This window comes from Malaclemys terrapin, chromosome 6 (assembly GCF_027887155.1).
Source record: "Malaclemys terrapin pileata isolate rMalTer1 chromosome 6, rMalTer1.hap1, whole genome shotgun sequence".
Taxonomy (NCBI): Eukaryota; Metazoa; Chordata; order Testudines; family Emydidae; genus Malaclemys; species Malaclemys terrapin.
The window spans coordinates 43178658-43199558 of NC_071510.1; the positions used below are offsets into that span (position 1 = coordinate 43178658).

Below are 20901 nucleotides of genomic sequence, written 5' to 3' on the forward strand. Positions count from 1 at the left end.
CATTTGTATCATAGTACAATTCATGACTGATCCCTACCATGCTGGGCCACTGTACAGAGAATAGTTCCTGCCCCACTCATCCAAACTATTTACATTGTAACAAATTATACAATGGGGCTATATTAAGGCCTGGGCACTCATGACTCCTGGAGTCATGTGAGATCAGGATTTCAGTTTCCATTTAAAAAAAAATTGTTTCTAGCCCTTATGGATGCAAAGACAAGTTGAAAAGTGTGAACCAAATATAACTGATGCCTGCCTGAAATAGTACCTCTGGGATGTGTGAGCTGGGCCATTCATCTTAAATGTGAAACCTGTTGTTAGTCCTGAAAGGGTCTGGGCCACAGCATGGGTGGTGGGGGAGGGGGCGGGGAGATGTTATGTGGGGGGTGCCCAGGACCCTAGATTGTCTTAATTTGGCCCTGACAGCAACCTTAGTGGTGTTCTGTGTGCTGTGAGATTCCACAGACCTCTGGAGGTTTTACAGTGAGCACTCACATGTCCATTAACTATAATAGAGCATCTCACCTAATACTGCAGAAGAAATATTTCTCCCTTTGCTTTTACTGCACATATTGTCTACTTCGATTTCCGTCTGTCATAACTTTTTATGTGCATGAGCTGTAACTTTGATATTAAAAAGAATGAGGAGTACTTGTGGCACCTTAGAGACTAACAAATTTATTTGGGCATAAGCTTTCGTGGGCTAAAACCCTCTTCCTCGGATGCTTCTTTGTTCTGCTTAGAAGTGGTAAACAAGATAAAATGCAGGGAACACAAACCAGAATTGTCCATAGGAAGTTACTGTCCAATATTGTATTTTTAAAATCATTTTGAAGAAAATGACCCTTTGGACCACGGTGTTTGATCTTTACTCAAATAAAATGCAACAAGATAGTACTAAGGTCAAGAACTTAGCAGGTGTAATAAAACAGACATTTACATGGATAACAAGAATATCCAGAGTTGTTACAGTAAATTTTATAAAATTTAAGAAACCAATCTTTTGAAGGCCTGGTGTGGTAGGAGTTGGATGCCAGTAAAATTACCAAAAGAAACAAGCAATTAGCAAAATGAATATTTTGGGGAAACAATTAGATGGAATTATTTATCTAATTAATTGCTTCTCACATGACTAGTTCAGGAAAACCAAATCAAAAGCTGGACTTATTGATTATGGTTATTAATGAGACTGCACTGGGAGTGCATCACTGCAAAACTTAACATGGATTCTTTTATAAACTGCTGCTCCAAAATAAACCATTAACTTGACTTTGAAATAAAGAGTTTAAGTAATTAAAAATGATAAAACCAATAAACAAATCATGCAAATGATATACACCACATAAACAAGTAAATAAAATGAATGATACAGTGTGGCAACTCTTAAGACAACCTCTAAACAAAACATGAATTTCTGAAATGTAAATTAAAGTATGGTTGGTTAACTATATTGAATGGACTAGTTATAAAGCTGAGTATAAAATTCAAAAACCTCTGAGCATTAACCACAATGGTGTTCACTTTTTAAAATACTAACAGCATCAATTTTTAACATAATTCAACAGCTAAACTGAGACAGAATATCAAATAACCAAGTATAAACTTAATGAAGTAACTGGACTGCAACAACTATAATTCAGCTTCTTCATAGGGCTGTCAAGTGATTAAAAATTAATTGCTATTAATTGCAGGATTAAACAATAGAATAGCATTTATTTAAATATTTATGGATATTTTCTACATTTTCAAATATATTGATTTCAATTATAACAGAATACAAAGTGTACAGTGCTCACTTTATATTTATTTTTATTACAGATATTTGCACTGTAAAAAACAAAAGAAATACTTTTCAATTAACCTATTACAAGTACTGTAGTGTAATCTTTATCATGAAAGTTGAACTTACAAATGTAGAATTGTGTGTAAAAAAACAAACAAAAAAACCTGCATTCAAAAATAAAAACAATGTTAAACAATATAAAAGCCTACAAGTCCACTCAGTCCTGTTTCTTGTTCAGTCAATCGCTCAGACAAACAAGTTTTGTTTACATTTGCAGGAGATAAGCTGCCTGCTTCTTGTTCAGTGTCACCTGAAAGTGAGAACAGGTGTTCTCATGGCACTATTGTAGCCGGTGTTGCAAGGTATTTATATTTCCGATGCGCTAAAGAGTCATACGTCCCTTCATGCCTCAATCACCGTTCCAGAGGACATGTGTCCATGCTGATTACAGGTTCTGCTCGATAACAATCCAAAGTAGTGCAGACCAATGCATATTCCTTTTCATCATCTGTCAGATGCCACCAGCAGAAGGCTGATTTTCATTTTTGGTAGTTCAGTTCTATATTTCTGCATCGGAGTATTACTCTTTTAAGACTTCTCAAAGCATGCTCCACACCTCGTCCCTCTCAGGTTTTGGAAGGCACTTCAGATTCTTAAACCTTGGGTGGAGTGCTGTAGCTATCTTTAAAAATCTGACATTGGTACCTTTTCTGCGTTTTGTCAAATCTGCAGCGAAAGTGTTCTTAAAATGAACATGTGCTGAGTCATCATCTGAGACTACTATAACATGAAATATATGGCAGAATGCGGGCAAAACTGAGCCAGAGACCTGCAATTCTCCCCCAAGGAGTTCAGTCACAAATTTAAGTAATGCGTTATTTTTTTAAAGAGCATCATCAGCATGGAAGTATGTTCTCTGGAATGGTAGCCGAAGCATGAAGGAGAGTATGAAAATTTAGCTTATCTGGCATGTAAATATCTTGCAATGCCAGCTACAAAAGTGCTATGCGAATGCTGAAATTTAGTTATATACTCCTCAAACTAAAGGTTTCAAGTTTAGTCCTTTTAAGCAGTACAACAGATAGTAAGGCAAGGAGGGATAGCTCAGTGGTTTGAGCATTGGTCTGCTAAACTCAGGGTTGTGAGTTCAATTCTTGAGGGGGCCATTTAGGGATCTGGGGCAAAATCAGTACTTGGTCCTGCTAGTGAAGGCAGGGGGCTGGACTCGATGACCTTTCAAGATCCCTTTCAGTTCTAGGAGATAGGATATCTCCATTTATTAAGTGAGCGTAGCACTACACACAGGTATGAACAATAATTCTGGCAATTACAGGTGAAAGCATGCAGTTCAAATCAATTTTAGTTACAGTGAAGTCAGACAGATGTCCTACAAGCTGAGTTCAGTCATTTTCTTAGGAGAATTTTCTCCAGTCTTAAGCTATTTTAAAACTTTTTCCTTTTTTGTACCATTTAAAATTAAGATATTTCTAATTGAATCGAAGTTGTTAGATTTATGACTTTGGTATTAAGAGTTCCTACCAGCCCAAGCACAGAAATTCCCTATGGAATTTTTAGCCATAAGCATTGATTTCCTAAATCTTTGTGCTTCTGAGCAGGTGGAATTTTTCACTGTGTGCAATTGTCATCTTCATGGTGGGAGGATTCTGTCCAGGGAAACATCTTTTTCCCTAAGCTGCCAGATCAAAGATTCTTGTAAAAGACTCCGGGTATTTCTACGCTACCCGACGGATCAGTGGGCAGCGATCGATCCAGCAGGGGTCGATTTATCGCGTCTAGTCTAGATGCGATAAATCGACACCCGAGCGTTCTCCCGTCGACTCCTGTACTCCACCACCGCAAGAGGCACAGGCAGAGTCGACAGGGAAGCAGCAGCAGTCGACTCACCACAGTGAAGACACCGCGGTGAGTAGGTCTAAGTACGTTGACTTCAGCTACCTTATTCATGTAACTGAAGTTGCGTAACTTAGATCAATTCTCTCCCCCCCCCCCCCCCCGCTGCCAGTGTAGACCAGGCCTCCTACTCAAAAAAATCAATCTTTCTCAAGGAGCGCTAAACACTTCTTATATGGAATGGACCAGCTTTCTCTGAATCTGATGGTGGTCTACCAGAAGTAGGTTTTGCTGGACTAGTCATATGAGATGCAATTAATAATTCTATCTAAATGTTTCTCCCAAGTATCAGTTTTGATTGTTTTTCTTGTGGTATTTTTATTTTTAAAATTACATAGTGTTCAACCTCTTTTCAACCCCATAAAGGGATAAAAACATTAAGCTTCACAGTTTACTCAGATCTCGAACTATTGGAAGTTAGGACAAACTTTATTGGGAGCAGGCTATCCTATTTTCCTTCTATTTCCTTCCTTTCTGTAAAAGAGCTGGTAATTGGCCATTGTTAAAGACCAAGTACTGGACTAGATGGACCCCTGGTCTGATCCAGTAAGACATTTGTGTTCCAGAATACTATACATTTTGTTTTTAAAGGCAGTGTCCCCCTCCCACTCAGATATGGTGCTTGGTATATGAAGGAACAGGGTAGATATCTGTGCTTTGACGGTAATATGAAGCACATTTCCTCTGTTATCTTCTTCAGTGGGTTTGGACTTCACAGGCCTCTCCTGTTTGAAGATTGCTACTATTCCACCACCAGCACAAAGTCCACTTCCTGGATCAGTATTTAAAGTTAATGTTAGACACTTGGTACCTGTATGAAACATTGACCCAGGGAAAAGCTCACTTCTCACAAAACTTGCAAGACTACCATGATTTTTCATGCATATGCATATCCATCTCCTGGAAGTCATTTGCTGAAAGCTTGCTACTCCTGAGGGAATTCTGAGCCTAAAAATTCTGCACATTTTAATTTGTCAATAAATAAATGTGGAGGCTCCAGCATGGCAGTGGGGAGCACAGGTCACTGGCTGCATTGAGATGGGAGATCACCCTATAGTACCCCACCCAAGGACAGGGACTCAGGGGTGAGGCTACACCTGACCCAGCGCAGGGGCTGGGCTGGCTCCAGAAACACCCCAGGGCTCTGCCCCTCTGTGCCAAGCACACCAGGTGTGGGCAGGCAGGTTCAGGCTAGCAGGATCCAGGTGTGGAGCAAGAGGGTTGTGTGTGTGGTAGTTTTGGTGTGGGAAGCTCTGTGAGGCATCTGGATGCAGAGGGGCTTATTGAGGGGGGGACGGGGAGGGGTTCCAGGTGCAGGGGCAATGGGACTCTGCCAGGGGGTCCATGTGAAGATGGTTAGGGCTCAGCAGGGGGTGTGTGGGGTTTAGTGGGGAGTTTGGGTGCTGGGAGTGTGGAGCTGGGTGGGGTGGGGGTCTAGTTCGGGCTCAGTGGGGTGGGACTGGAGCCCCAGCTGAGGGCTTAGAGAGTGGCAGGAGTGCTTGTCTGTGAGAGAAACTGCTAGTGCCACAGTCTTCTGGAGTTTACTTTCTCTGAGAGGCCACTTTGGAAGGGGGGCTGCTCCTTGCTTCCCTGGTGACATGTAGCCCTGCCTTCACTGCTAAGACTTTAAGCCCCTGCAGCTGGTGCTGCCTATCTAGTTTCTATCTACCACATTCCTATGGTCACATAGCTCATAGTGATAGTGGAGGCTCTTGGGTAAAGGAACCCCAGGTAACACGTAATCTCTTTTATCAACGTGCAAGTGGTTTTCACCATTAAATTGTTACTCAACTTAGTTTGTAATTTCATATATCTGTGCTACAGCTGATCTATAAGTGACTTTTAAGCTACAGTCTTAATATCACCTCACCCTCTTCTCTTCTCTTGTGTTGGTCCACAGGTGGAGTAAAGACAGTGACTGTGCTGAGAATATGTACATTGATATGATGCTCTGGCGTCATGCTCGACGCTTGCTGGAGGAAATCAGGCTTAAAGACCTTGGATGCTTCGCTGCACAACTAGGCTTTGAGCTGATTGGTTGGCTGTGTAAGGAGCGAGCCCGAGCTGCCCGTGTGGAGGATTTTGTGATTGCCTTGAAGAGACTACACAAAGACTTTCTCTGGCCATTTCCAGTCATACCAGCTTGCTCTGTTAATTCACCTTTCAAGAATGGAAAGTACAAGACAGGTGCTGTACCATCAGAGTTATTTTGGTGGACTAGGTTTCTTTCCTGCAGTCCTGCCTCCATTAGTTTTAATCTCTCGTATCTCAGTTCAGCCAAGCAAAGAACAGGTTGAGGTTTATCACCTGCACAGTTCCTTACTTTGCATGCTTTGAAGGGGTTCTGTTTAGCATAGACATCATGTTGTAGCTTCTGTTGAGATTTCCTGTTTTCTCTCAGAAGTTATATTTTAGCTGTATTAAATCAGAGAACTAGATCTCTGTTACAGGTCAGTCTGGACACAACGTTTTATATAATTTCAGCCAAAGAAAGTGACTAAAATCAGTACATTTATGTGGTTTTAGATAGGCATTTGATCAGCTTTATCTGATTTTTAGAGATACACCTTGTTTTTCATGTGACTTGCTGAAATTTGCTAGCAATGTGGTAGTGAGATGGAAGAGTTAAAATTGTGAGAATGTGCTGCAGTTTTCAAACCTGTATTACAATGTTGTTGTTACATCTTTCAATATATTATTTTGTGAGATTACCACATGGATCTCACTGCAATCTTAAAGCATCTTTTAATTCTATAAGCTAGACTGAGTTTGTCTCAAGATTGCAAAAAAGTGAGTTTACGTGGTAGCTCAGCTATGCCAACAACATATTAGATGGCACTTTCACTGTGTGCCAGTATCTAGGTACACTGACGCTGATCAAAGGGTCTTACAATAGCCATAAGATCTGCATTCCCTTGCATTTGTTCATTTGTCAGCAACTTAAGTACTTGAATTTTGACTTGGATATAACTGTAAAAAGTTGTTTGGGAGATGTATTAAAAAATGGCTACTTGTATTGTAGGTCAGTTTTTTATAAATGCCTCCTTATTTCTAGCTGTTGGAGAGCAGCTGCTCAAGTCCCAGTCTGCAGACAGCTTTTTAAATGTGGAAATGGACACGGGGGTCTCAAGTGCACCTCAGAGTCACAGCTGGCTTAGCACCATCAATTCCTCCCAGAGAGAAATGGACACACTTTCATCCCATGGACCTCACATGCAAGATGCATTCCTCTCTCCTTTATTAAATAAAGGTAGGTTATCTCTCTCTCTCTCTCTCTCTCTCTCCCACCCACCCACCCACACACACACACCCACACCCTTTCTGCATCACCCTCAGAAAATTGCATCTAGGTATTCATCATTTGTCATGAATGCTCATCACTGCTGTATGGTGCTGTCCTGTTATCTGGTAATACAATAATGCAGAAAAGATTGGCTCAGTCAGTGGAAAAGTATGCTAGAAACATTTAAAAGTACATTGACAACTTTGTGGCTGAGTCAGAATTGAAGACTATGACCATGCAAGCGACAGCTGTATTTAAAAGGACTTGAAAGTAAAAAATCATGTCTGGTGTTTTTTAGAAAAGGCCCTACCTGTGTTGGTAGGACCTAAAACTATTAAAACTGATGATTTTAATAACAAAATTTGACTGTTTCCTTTCTGTATCTTGCTTTTTTTGGAAAAAGACTAGTCAATTTTAAATCAGTTTCACACTTCCCAATCCACTCCTACTCTTCAGACTAAATGTGTATCCTTCATGACAATTTCACTCACTTCATCTTAATACTGACTGTTTTAGAGCATAAACAGGAATCAAAGGCACATAGGACTGTTGGAAATAACTTTTAACTGGGGGCATGAATCAGCATTCATGTCGTGCTCAGGGAAGCTAATGATCCAACCAGCAGACCAAATTTGGTGATGAATCTTGGTCATGTGCCACCTGGGGCATGTTGCGCACATGCTAAGAACAGCCTTGTAATCTATTTCCACTGACTCTAGTTTTAGGATCAATTAAGATGTTCACCGTAGTAATTCTGATTACTAATAGTGTTTGGGAAATTTCTACATCTGTCCAAGTGCTCAACAGTACTTCACTATTTTCCAAATGATCTGTATGAGTGCCTGGGGGACCTGTTGTATACATATTACTCTTCCTACTCAGTTTATCCTGCAGGATTGTCTTTACCTGGTACAAACAAGAATTGCTACTGAAAAAACAGCTTGCAAAGAAAAGCAAGTCTATCTTTAAGTATATATTAATCCAATGCACCAACAAGACCTTTAAATCCTTAGAAGGACAATATACCTACATTCAGATTGCTCCTGGCTAACTGCTAGCTGTTCAGTACCCAATAACACCCTTACTGAATCCCAAAGCTAGTTATGTTGGTATGTAAATGTTTAACTATTAAATGAGCCCAATCAGTTTCTGGAGGAAGCAGTGCAAAAGAAAACATTGACACCTGATAAATTAATAGATGGCTTTCTAAATATCCTGTTGAATGTATTTTGGTAGGTGATGAATGCAGCATTGGTTCAGCAACAGACCTGACAGAAACAAGTTCTATTGTGGATGGTGACTGGACCATGGTGGATGAAAACATCTCCACTCTAAGTTTAACACAGTCAGAGCTGGAACATCTTTCTCTGGAATTGGCTAGTAAAGGGCCACACAAGTCACAGGTCCAACTACGGTAAGTTACATCATCATAAGATGAATTGAGACTAAAATATGTTCACTCTTGCTTTTAGCATGTGTGTGATCTAGCGTTGTTTGAATTTTGTCCTTGAGAGGAGGAAAAGCGTGCCACTGCATGAACTGTTTTGTTCTTATAGGTATTTGCTACACATCTTCATGGAAGCAGGATGTCTGGACTGGTGCATTATCATAGGCCTTATTCTCAGAGAATCTTCAATAATCAACCAGGTTTTTATCATAATGCAGTCCTCTGATGCCGATGGAGAGATCTGGCAGAATATCAAGACTGGGCTACATGCTGTAGACAGATGGGCTTCCACAGATTGGTAAGTGTCATTGCAGCAGATTAGTTTTGATAGATGGCTGAATACAGAATTTTGTACGTAATTCAATTTGGGGTTTATATTGATTAGTGTGAGGTTGAGGTTTTTCACATAGCAATCTCTTTTCTTCCTGTGTGTTTGTACAAGACCTGGAACAATGGGGCCTTGATCCTGTCTGAGGCTTTTCAGTGCCACTGCAATATACTGATTACTTAGGTTTCTAGTTGTATTGAAAATGTATCACTTTACATTTTTACTAATTACAGAACACAGTGCTGTGTCTTCCACTACTTTATAAGTTTTAAAATTCTTTTGAATAAATGAAGGGACCCTCCTATTACAATATATAATTTGGTATTTTGACAATGTTCTGTTACTTGGGTCTCTATTTACATTGTTTAGACACTCAGAATAGAATTTTCCTTAGCAGCTTCCCTATAGAAATCCACAGCTCTGTAACAGTCTGTTATAATGCATAGTCCCCTGAAACAATGGTCTCTATTTGAATTGCTGTCACTGTTTGACAGTAGCAGCTTGACCCCATGCGCTTTATGCAAGAGCTGTAATAGGTGGCTCTACAGTAATGGTTTACTGCTGAAGCCTAGAGGGCAGAATGTGAATGAAGTGCTATTTTTAGTTGACTGCATAGTTACCTCTTCCTTCTTTGTTCTTTAGCCCTGGGTACAAGCCATTTTTAAATGTCATCAAGCCACAGCTCCAGAAACTAAGTGAGATATCAGAAGAGCAAGTGCAGCCTGAAGCTTTTCAACCAGTGAACCCTTGTAAGGTTACTGAACAAGCCAGCCCAAGGGCAGAGGAAAGCCGGAGTTTGACCTGCCATAGCACTAGCCCTCAGAGTGATAGTGGAAGTAGCAGTGTGAGTCGACATGAAGAGGACATGTCTGGGGCAGAGGAGGAGGATCCTCTCCAGGAAGGCAGTTATGACTGCACCGTATCCTAACATGATTTTAGCTATTAATGATAGCACAGCTGGCAGATAAGTACACAAATTATCAGGATTGTAAGGAAGCAAACCAGCTTTCAGACATGCTTCCCTGGGTTGGATTTTAATGTTTGATTTCTACAAGCATTGAATAGAGAATGTCAAATCCATGGATGAATATAAGGTGACCTCCAATAAGCAGCTCAACCTTTCAGTTTTAAAACACCTACAATTGAAACCAAGAGAATAGTTATGTAAAAAGATTTGGTTTTATTGTGACTAAGACTTGTTCTTCCTCTGTCCTCCTCTAAATTGAGCTTCCTCTCTGGTACTGGATATTGATTGCAGAAGGACCGCAATAGGCATCAATGCAGTTTATTTTAACATCCATTTCATGGGTCCCTTTGCCATATGCGTCACCTAATTTGAACATCTCCTATATAATGAGAGAAAGCAAGAGATGACTACACCATTTTATAATCCTCCCCACCTTGCCTGTTTTTCCTGTCACTTAAAAATATGAATTGTAAGACGAAGCTAGTTAGAAAGTTATGGCCTGAGTCAACTGGGATCTAAGTGTTTAATAGATTATGCTATTTGATATCACTAAATATTTTGTATTAAAGAATTGTAAAGTGTATGTTTTTGTGAATATTCTTGTATAAATATTCTCAAGGGTGTGCTGTTCATGCTCTTGGAGTTGTACCATATTTGAAGGTACCGGTGTATTTTGCATGGTTATAACTAACTGGTAAAATTAAAGCAGAGTTGCACTTCCTTCTGGATGTGGCATACTTTTACTCTGCCCTATCATTAGAGTAACATTTTAAAAGTGGCTTGGTTTTTACACTTGGCCACTCTGACCTACAATTAATTTTAAGATTACTGAACGTTTATTTATTTCATGTGTAAATTCCTTTCACAAGAATGGATTTTTTTATATAAATAGAATCACTTATGTACTGTTACTAAAATTTAATATGTAAGCAGTGCATACTTACTTTTTTTCAACATTTTATAATGTGTATACCTGTAATTAAATATAAGATTTTATTTTAACTTTCGGACACTGTTCTGAAAAGCTGGCTGCAGAAGTCTCATAGCTGCTTTGAGGTGCTTATTTTCCTAGCTGCTGTCTCCCAATATATGTAATATTAAATACCTGTAACAGTATTAATTTAGATATTAGCTTGTTTGTACTGTGCAATCTGAACAAAATAATGCAACATTGCTTATTTTATACAAAATCCCACTGGCTTATTTTTATAACATCATTGTATTGATTTTTTACAATGTGGTAGTTACAGCATAGTCTCCCTCTGCTGTTATTCCCATTCAGATTCTGAAAATAAAACCTGACCTGTCTTAAGTGTGAAGAATATTCACAAGGGTGAAATAAGTGGCTGGTTGCACTTGCTTATTTATGTTTTAAAGAGTTTAATGGTGTCTGCTGTAGGTGTAATTTTATTGATTGTCTTACATGCAGCAAAACTTCAAATCCTGTTTTGATTAAGTTAATCTACAGTAGTATAGCTATGGGGGACAGATCCTGCCTAGTAAATAAAGCACACTAATGTCAGTTATCTGAAGTATATTCTTCCATCCAAATTAGGGGACTTGAACAATGAAACAGTTGTATTAAGCTTTTGGTGAACTGACTTTTAAATCTATAACTGGGTTAAAAGAATACAGTTAACTTAAACTTGGTATAGAAAAAAATAATTTTGTGAGCATGGCTAGACAACAAAAATCAAATGAAAGCAGGCCTTAAGAACTTAGTTTGGGTTTTAAATGCTATAAGTAAAAGTCTGACTTTGTCATTTGTGTACTATTTGGACTTTATTTTTTTCACTTTTAATAACTGACAATTTATTTGTTCATGGTAAATTGAGTGCTGCACTAATGGATGGAAAAAATAGTATGAACAGTCACTTAGATTTATTCCAGGAGTCAAGATAGATCTACCCCCACCTGAAGTGAGCTTGCAAGACTTTTCCTACTGTAGGAAAATGACAGCTACTGCCATTAGAACTTTGTGCTGCAAATGTTCCTTCACCATCAGCCAGTGACTCAACCATTCAGCAGTCTGTCTTGTATACCCCCAAATTACACCTCAGAAAAAAGAGTTATTACTGAAAAATTGTTTACATTCTCATTTACCATACTGCAATTTAAGTACAGTATTTTATAATTGTGTCTCTGGCTATCCCTCAATTTACATTTCAGTGTAAATATATAGAGTAATACACTTCTACCCTGATATAACACAGTAAAGCAGGGCTGTGCACTCCAGTGGATCAAAGCAAGTTCAGTATAACGCGGTAAGATTTTTTTGCTCCCGAGGACAGTGTTATATTGAGGTAGAGGTGTATAAACAACTCATTGTACTGACTTTTTTGCTAGTACTTTTAAAACATCTCTGAGTTGAGGTACCCCTGGTTGAGAATCACTGCCATAAGCCTCTTAAAGTTTTTGATCTTATGTGTAGTTTGAACAGATATAGAAGAAATTGCCTTGCAACAGTCATCTGTAGTGATCTCACTAATGCAAAGCATCTTAAGTCAACCTGGACACTACTCTTTTTGGAATAGAGCATGCATGGGTTTTTTCCCTTATACTACATTTATTTCTTAACCAATGTCCTAGTGGTTGCTGTTTGTGTTTGTTTCAGCAAATTACCTGTGGACAGGAGTGTTTAAAAAGTTAGCTGTCCTGTTAGTAAAAGCAATACTAAAAACTTAGTATTCTTGGTTAATGCTCTATTTAGCTGGGGAAAGGCAAAATGAATTAGATCTTAATGTAATTAAAATAGCATTTAATACTTCCCTCTACAAGATACCATTAGTGGAGGACCCACTTCTAGAACTTAATTTTGTCCAAAATTGTTGGTACTGGCTGGCCAGCTCAACTTCCTCTTGCTGAGTATACATGTAGACTTCTCTAAGGCATGTGATGTAGTACTACATCACTTTTAAGGCCCAGAGTTTTAAAGCTATTTAAGCATTGCTATGCCTAACTGATTTAGGAGCCTAAATCTTAACTTTCAAAAGCTATTAAAGCAGTCAGTCTGAATTTCATCAGATGACCATGGAATTTAGACTCATGCCTCGATAGCTTTACAAATCTGAGCTTTAGAATGGATACCCAATGAACATGGCATATATTAAACTAATGGAGAGTTCTGTGTAAAGGTTTCCTCTCACCAACAGAAGTTGGTCCAATAAACGATACCGTCTCATCTACCTTATCCTGGGACAGAGAGCTGCAACAGTAGTGCACAGGCCTTAAACATGTTTATCTAGTAAGGTACAGCAGGAATAGGTTCTTGGCTTGATATTTATCAATGAACTAGAAGAAAACAATTACTGACAGTTTGGGGCTTTGATATCTCTGTCACGATTTACTAATTATCTCAAGTGTTTGGACCTAGCTTACAGGGCAAATGTAAGCTTATACTTACACAATGGGGGACTTGATCCTGGGATGCAGTGACTCAAGAGTTTTGTGGATATTCAGATGAACATGAACACTGCCGTAGCCAAAAAAATCTTATGCAATCCTTGGATCTACAGGCAGGAGTAGGAACCTTGTATTACCTCATTAGCACTGGTGCAGCTGTGTCCACAATTCAGGAACGATGGTAATAAATTGGAAGAGAAGAGCTACAAACGTTATTGAAAATGTGCATTATAAGACTGATCAAGTTAAAACCTACATGAACACAAATTTGATAGCTCTTCAGTTTAGCAGAGAAATATAATCAATAGCTTGAATCCTTTGGCCTAAACCACGAGGAACAATTCTCCAGTGAGGGAGAGTCCACCACAGCCCATTGTAATTTTAAGTCAAAAGATATGCTCTAGTCCAGTGATTTTCAACATTTTTTCATTATCTCCCCTTCGGAAATCTTACACTGTGTGGACCCAAAGGGATCCATGGACCACAGATTGAAAACCAGTCAACCATCGCTTTTGGAATTAATTCCTGGGACTCCTAGAGCTGTGTTACGCAGGAGATCAGAGTAGGAAAGCTCAGCGGTTGTTTCTAGCCTAACCTGGAAATGCTGAGCAGCAGCATGGATCTCCATTCACAGGTATCAGCCTCCATCTCTGTTGCCCAGTTTGCTCAAGCAGTATGAATCTTTACGCAGGCTTAACTCCTCTAGAACATAGGTGGTTCTTCGAGTGCTTGCTCATATTGATTCCAATTAGGTGACTACCAAGCCCCACCTAGGCGGTGGGGTCGGAGTGAGACAGGAGAGCCAGGAGAACATGCTTCCTTGGTCTTCTCTAACCTGATGGTTGTCAGATTCCTCAAGGGCTTAGGCCGCCTTTACCCACAGCAACGCCAACCCGTTCCAGTGTGGGATCTTAACCTGGTTCTCTCCAAGCTCACAGGACCCCCATTTGAGCCATTGGCTACCTGCTTGCTCCTTTACCTATCTTGGAAGACAGTCTTCCTTGTAGCCATCACTTCAGCAAGGCGTGTTTCTGAACTCAAGGCCCTGACATCTGAGCCTCTGTACACAGTCTTCCATAAAGACAAGGTGCAGCTTTGCCCCCACCCTACCTTCCTTCCCAAGGTTGTATCAGCTTTTCATGTGACCCAGGGTATATTCCTCCTGGTCTTCCATCCTAAGCCATATGCCAAGACCAGCGTATGCACTCCTTGAACGTGCGCAGGGCCCTTGCTTTCTATATTGAGTGTATGAAACCATTTCAAAAGACAATGCAACTCGTTGTTGCAGTAGCTGACCGGCTGAAAGGCCTACTGGTCTCCTCCCAACGTCTCTCCTCTTGGATCATGTCCTGCATTCGTGCTTACTACGACCTGGCTGGTGTCCTAACGCCACGCCTCACTGCCCACTCCACGAGGGCCCAAGCCTCCTCAACTGCCTTCCTGGCTCAAGTCCCGATCCAGGACATTTGTAGAGCTGCAGTTTAGTCATCAGTCCACACCTTTGCTGTTCACTATGTGCTTGTACAGCAATCCAGAGACGATGCTGCATTTGGATCAGCGGTTTTGCACACGACACTGTCTCACTCTGACCCCACCGCCTAGGTGGGGCTTGGTAGTCACCTAATTGGAATCAATATGAGCAAGCACTTGAAGAAGAAAAAACGGTTACTCACCTTTGTAACTGTTGTTCTTCGAGATGTGTTGCTCATATCCATTCCAAACCTGCCCCCCTTCCCCACTGTCGGAGTAGCCGGCACGAAGGAACTGAGGGGGCGCTGGGTCGGCCGGGGTATATATCCAGCGCCATGAAGGCGCCACTCCAGGGGGCTCCACAGCCGACCCACCGGGTGGTGCTAGTGTAGAAAATTTCTGACGATCGTGCACGTGGTGTGCACACACCTCATTGGAATGGATATGAGCAACATGTTGAAGAACAGTCACAAAGGTGAGTAACCGTTTTTTCCTGTCTCAGTGAAGCAATCACAAAGAGCAGAATAGACATGCACACACACAAAAACAATGGCTACTTACCTTAAAGTAACTGAGGTTCTTCAAGATGTTCTATATGCAGATGGGGATGCTGCACCCTCAAGAGGGGTGGTGTGAAGACATACAGGGCACATCCACAGCCCCAAACACACACTGCTGGTTAAAAGATTCTGATCACCTGTGTATAAGAGTGGGATCAATGCATAGAGCCACAGTTACTATAAGGTAATAAACTATATGAGTTTCAAAATGCAAAGAAGTTAATCTATATAGACACGCCACTGGTAAAGCTTTAAATTATTAAGACTTACAGGTACTCCTAAATGAAAGCAATTTTAAAAAGACTAGACCTCTAGAAACATCTACCACCTCAAATAGAACAGTTAATCCACTACTTGCTTACTGCAGCACTAAAAGTAAAGAAAGGCTTCCACCCAAGTGCACCTTTACCTTTCAACTCCATGCATGAGAGTGACAGGCTCTGGGCATATGCAGTTTAGTTATGAAGCATGTCCCATCCAATACTGTGCTTTATTAGGTGTTCAAGGCAAGAAAACTGCAGTATTAAAAAAGGTAGGTGAGTTCCTGAAAATGTTAGCTGAAGACTGAACAGTTTATAATGTGAGATGAGTGAGTTGCACATAGGGCTTGCAGAAGTATTTCTAGAATTCAGAGGGTTAAATGAAAAGACTGAATACAGAGCAGTTCATACAGACTTTTCATATGAAGAAACTGCATTGGTACATCTATTCAACTTGTGTCCGTCTTTGTAGTGCTTGTGTGTGTAGAGGCCTGTAGGGGCAGTGTGCTGGGAGGGATGCCGAGCCCTGATTAGGGGGTGGAGCTTGGCTGCGTAGGGGACCTATACAAGTGGCCACCCAGCCAGGCAGCGGCACAGCTGTGAGCAGCAGCACAGGAAGCAGCAAACAGGGTGGCTAACAGGGGAGTTTGAGTGGGAGTTGGCAGGGGGAGGCAGGAGGGCGCAGTGTGTTGTGTGTCCTGTGGTGCAGAGACTGCAGCAGAGGACACAATGCAGATGATTGCATGTGGAAGCTGTGGCGTGTATATGGTGCTAGTGGGGGAGCCTGAACAGAGGTATGTTTGTATGAAGCATCACCTAATAGAGTTGCTGGAAGAAAAGATTCAAAGGTTGGAGATGCAGGTAAATGCCCTGGTAGAGTATAGAAGGGGATTCGAGCAGTTGATGGAGGAAAGGCAAGGAGGGGTTGAGGGGGAATGCTCAGGGGTTCAGGTGGAAGCAGGGGCTACAGTGTGTGAGGGGGGATTATCAGAGGGAGAACAAGGGCAGTGGAACCATGTGACTGTGAGAAGCAGGCCAAGGAAAAGGAGGGCCAGTGAAGGGGAAATAAATAGAACTCAGGAACAGGTTTTGGTGTTTGGATAACGAGGAGGGGGAGCGGCAGATGGTAACTGAAGGTGGGAGGGTGAGCAAGAAGAGAAGAGCAACTACTCCCATAGAGAGAGGGAAGGAGGTGATGGAGGCAGCACTAAATATGGGCCCCGGCAGGATACAGGATGGTACAAGGAGGAGTATAAGGGAAAATAGGAACAGACACAGGTTACAACTAGAGGGAATAGAGAATAGATTAGTAGATCACACTGTCACAAGGCAAAGGCAGGTTTACGTGATTGGGGACTCCATACTGAGGAGGTTAGACAGGTCTGTGACCAGGGCAGACCCAGAGAACAGAAGGATGTGCTGTCTACCAGGTGCTAAGATAAGGGATGTGGACCTACGGCTGAAAAGGATCCTAAAAGGAGCGGGTAAGAACCCCTTGATAATCCTACACGTAGGAACAAATGACACGGCTAGGTTCTCATTAGAGAGAATCAAGGGAGATTATGCCAGACTGGGGAAGACACTCAAGGAAATCAAGGCTCAGATCATCTTCAGTGGGATTCTGCCTGTTCCTACAGAAGGGCAGCAAAGGGCGGACAGGATTGTGAGGATAAATAGTTGGCTAAGGGAGTGGTGCTATAAGGAGGGCTTTGGGATGTATGGCCACTGGGAGGCTTTTGTGGACAGACAACTGTTCTCACGGGATGGACTTCACCTGAGTAGGGAAGGAAATAGACTTCTGGGAGGGAGGCTGGCTCATCTCATCAGAAGAGCTTTAAACTAGAAGTTGGGGGAGACGGTTGGGAGATGTCCAGTTAATCTCCACACCAGATTCCAACACTGAAAAGGAGGGTGATGAGATAAGAACAGATATAGCCAGGGGGAGGGGATTGAACATAAGAAAGGGAGGGGGGATGAACAGTAAGGGGTCCATAACAAATTGCATAACTAATGGGAGACAGGCTACACGGCCTACATTAGGATGTTTATACACCAACGCAAGAAGCCTAGGTAACAAAATGGAGGAATTGCAGCTCCTAGTCAGAGAAATGAAACCAGATATCATAGGAATAACCGAAACATGGTGGAACGGTTGTCATGACTGGAGTACAGGTATGGAAGGGTATGTGCTGTTTAGGAACGACCGGAACTAAGGTAAAGGGGGGGGGGGGTGGCATTGTACGTCAATAATGAGGTAAACTGTAAAGAAATAATAACGGATGGAATGGATAAGACAGTCTGTCTGGGCAATACTCACACTGGGTAAAAGAACTCCTACAGCCTCCCCTGGGATAGTGCTTGGAGTGTGCTATACACCACCAGGATCTACTCTGGATATGGACAGAACTATTTAATGTTTTTAGGGAAGTAAATACTAATAGGAACTGTGTAATTATGGGGGACTTTAACTTCCTAGATATAGATTGGGGAACAAATGCTAGTAGCAATAATAGGGCTCAGATGCTCCTAGATGTGCTTGCTGATCAATTCCTTCATCAAGTAGTAGCTGAACCAACGAGGGGGGAGGCCATTTTAGATTTGGTTTTGGTGAGTAGTGAGGACCTCGTTGAGGAAATGGTTGTAGGGGACAACCTTGGCTCGAGTGATCATGAGCTAATTCGGTTTAAACTAAATGGAAGGATTAACAGAATTAAATCGGAGACTAGGGTTTACAATTTTAAAAAGGCTAATTTTAATAAATTAAGAGGACTGGTTAGGGAACTGGATTGGGCTAACATATTTATGGATCTAAAGGCAGATGATGCCTGGGATTAGTTTAAGTTAAAGTTGCAGGAGCTGTCGGAGGCCTGTATCCCGAGAAAGGGAAAACGGTTAGTAGGCAAGAGATTTAGACTGAGCTGGATGATCAAGCATCTCAAAGGGGCAATTAAGAAAAAACAGAAAGCGTACAAAGAGTGGAAGAGGGGAGGGATCAGTAAGGAAACTTACCTTATTGAGGCCAGAGCATGTAGAGATGGAGTGAGAGAGGCCAAAAGCCGTGTAGAGTTGGACCTTGCAAGGGGAATTAAAACCAATAGTAAGAGGTTTTATAGCCATATAAATAGGAAGAAAACAAGAAGTGGGACCGCTGAAGACTGTAGCTGGAGTGGAGATTAAGGATAATCTAGGCATGGCACAATATCTAAACTAATATTTTGCATCGGTCTTTAATGAGGCAAATGAAGGGATTAGGAATAGTGGCAGTGTGACAGAGGGGAATAAAGGAGGAGGGATTACCGTATCCGAGGTAGAAGCCAAACTTGAACACCTTAACGGGACTAAGTCAGGCAGACCAGATGATCTTCATCCGAGAACATTGAAGGAACTGGCGTGAGAAATAGCAGGCCCCTTAGCGAAAATTTTTAATGAATCTAAACTTGGGGGTGATACCATTGGACTGGAGAATAGCTAATGTGGTTCCTATTTTCAAGAAAGGGAAAAAAAGTGACCCAGGTAACCACAGGCCTGTCAGTTTAACATCTGTAGTGTGCAAGGTCCTGGAGAAAATTTTGAAGGAGAAAGAAGTTGAGGACCTTGAGGTCAATGGCAATTGCGACAAATTACAACATGGTTTTACCAAAGGCAGATCGTGCCAAACCAATCTGATCTCCTTCTTTGAGAAAGTAACAGACTTATTAGATAAGGGAAATGTGGTGGACCTAATATACCTCTATTTCAGTAAAGCGTTTGATATGGTACCGCACGAGGAATTATTGGTTAAATTGGAAAAGATGGGGATCAATATGAAAATCCAAAGGTGGATAAGGAACTGGTTATTGGGGAGACTTCACCAGTCGTACTGAAAGGTGAACTGTCAGGTTAGAGGGAGGTCACCAGTGGAGTTCCTCAAGGTTCGGTTTTGGGTCCCATTTTATTTAATCTATTTATTACTGACCTCGGAACCAAATGTAGGAGTGGGCTGATAAAGTTTGCGGATGACACAAAGTTGGGAGGTATTGCCAATACGGAGGAAGATCGGGATATTCGGCAGGGAGACTTGAATGACCTTGTAAATTGGAGTAACAGAAATAGGATGAAATTTAATAGTGAAAAGTGTAAGGTGATGCATTTAGGGATGACTAACAAGAAATTTCGTTACAAACTGGGGACGCATCGGTGGGAAGTAACAGAGGAAGAGAAAGACCTCAGAGTTCTGGTAGACAGAGGGACGACTATGAGTCGGCAATGTGACGTAGCGGTGAAAAAACCCAATGTGGTCTTGGGATGCATTAGGTGAGGTATATCTAGTAGGGATAAGGAGGTGCTGCTTCCGTTGTACAAGGCGCTGGTGAGACCTCATTTGGAGTACTGTGTGCAGTTCTGGTCTCCCATGTTTAAAAAGGATGAACTCAAACTGGAACGGGTACAGAAAAGGGCCACTAGGATGATCAGAGGAATGGAAAACCTGTCGTATGAAAGGAGACTCGAGGAGCTCGGTTTGTTTAGCCTGACCAAAAGAAGGCTGAGGGGAGATACAATTGCTCTCTTTAAATATATCAGAGGGATAAATACCAGGGAGGGAGAGGAATTATTTCAGCTCAGTACTAATGTGGACACGAGAACGAATGGATATAAACTGGCCGTGGGGAAGTTTAGGCTTGAAATTAGACTAAGGTTTCTGACCGTCAGAGGGGTGAAATATTGGAACAGTCTTCCGAGGGAAATGGTGGGGGCGAAGGACCTGTCTGGCTTTAAGATTAAGCTAGATAAGTTTATGGAGGGAATGGTTTAATGGGATAACGTTATTTTAGTCAAATTAACAGCGTGCCATCGCTGGTATATAGTATCAATGGCCAATGAGGGTCTGGCTGGAGAATCTTGCCTGCATGCTCGGGGTTCTACTGATCGCCATATTTGGGGTTGGGAAGGAATTTTCCTCCAGGGTGGATTGGCAGACGTCCTGGAGGTTTTTCGCCTTCCTCCACAGCATGGGCGGGGTTCCCTAGCTGGAGGATTCTCTGCGACTTGAAGTCTTTAAATCACAGAATTTGGGGACTTCAACAACAGAGTCAAGGGAAAGGGGTTGGGTCAGCTTTTGTGGCCTGCATCACGCGGGAGGTCAGACTAGATGATCATAATGGTCCCTTCTGACCTTAAAGTCTATGAGTCTATGAACATAACCAATGTATCTGAATCCCTCTGGCATCTCTAATTACCTATATGCAAGTTGTGCCGTTACAGTTTTTAGAAGCCTGTTACTCTGACACCTTCTAAACAATTCAGCAAACCTATGCTGCACTACGCAGGCTCACCTATTCAGGTACGCAGAGACATCATCATCATCTCATTCCATGTCCACACTTTACTGAGAATATTTTTACGTTCTTTGGTCATGCCATATCTCACCAGTAATGGTAATTCCCCAAGTTTCAGGTATAAGGTTTGGGCTTGCAGTGCTAGAAACAAAAACAATCAATCTCCCAGTAA

The 20901-nt window shown here is 41.6% G+C and overlaps 1 protein-coding gene and 1 long non-coding RNA gene across 5 annotated transcripts in view; one reads left to right on the top strand and one right to left on the bottom strand.

The window, feature by feature from the left end:
• The window catches only part of RIC1 (RIC1 homolog, RAB6A GEF complex partner 1), an 88562-nt gene extending 77069 nt beyond the window's left edge, over positions 1-11493 (top strand). For both annotated transcript variants that reach the window (XM_054032109.1, XM_054032110.1), the window contains exons 22-26: positions 5598-5884; positions 6753-6947; positions 8217-8394; positions 8537-8725; positions 9398-11493. In XM_054032109.1, coding sequence (XP_053888084.1) covers positions 5598-5884; positions 6753-6947; positions 8217-8394; positions 8537-8725; positions 9398-9683 — 1135 coding nt within the window. In that variant the 3' untranslated portion in view covers positions 9684-11493. The remainder of the gene's footprint in view (positions 1-5597; positions 5885-6752; positions 6948-8216; positions 8395-8536; positions 8726-9397) is intronic.
• On the bottom strand, positions 9916-20701 carry LOC128839260 (uncharacterized). Of its 3 annotated transcripts, none has more exons than XR_008445391.1 (4): positions 18424-20701; positions 15156-15291; positions 13126-13327; positions 9916-10101 (listed from the first exon to the last, which is right to left on the bottom strand). It is a non-coding gene; the product is annotated as an uncharacterized LOC128839260 (long non-coding RNA). The 3 variants fall into 3 exon arrangements; XR_008445390.1 differs by lacking the exon at positions 18424-20701 and adding an exon at positions 15564-16617; XR_008445389.1 differs by lacking the exon at positions 18424-20701 and having other exon boundaries at positions 15156-16140.
• Positions 20702-20901: the final 200 nt, after the last annotated feature.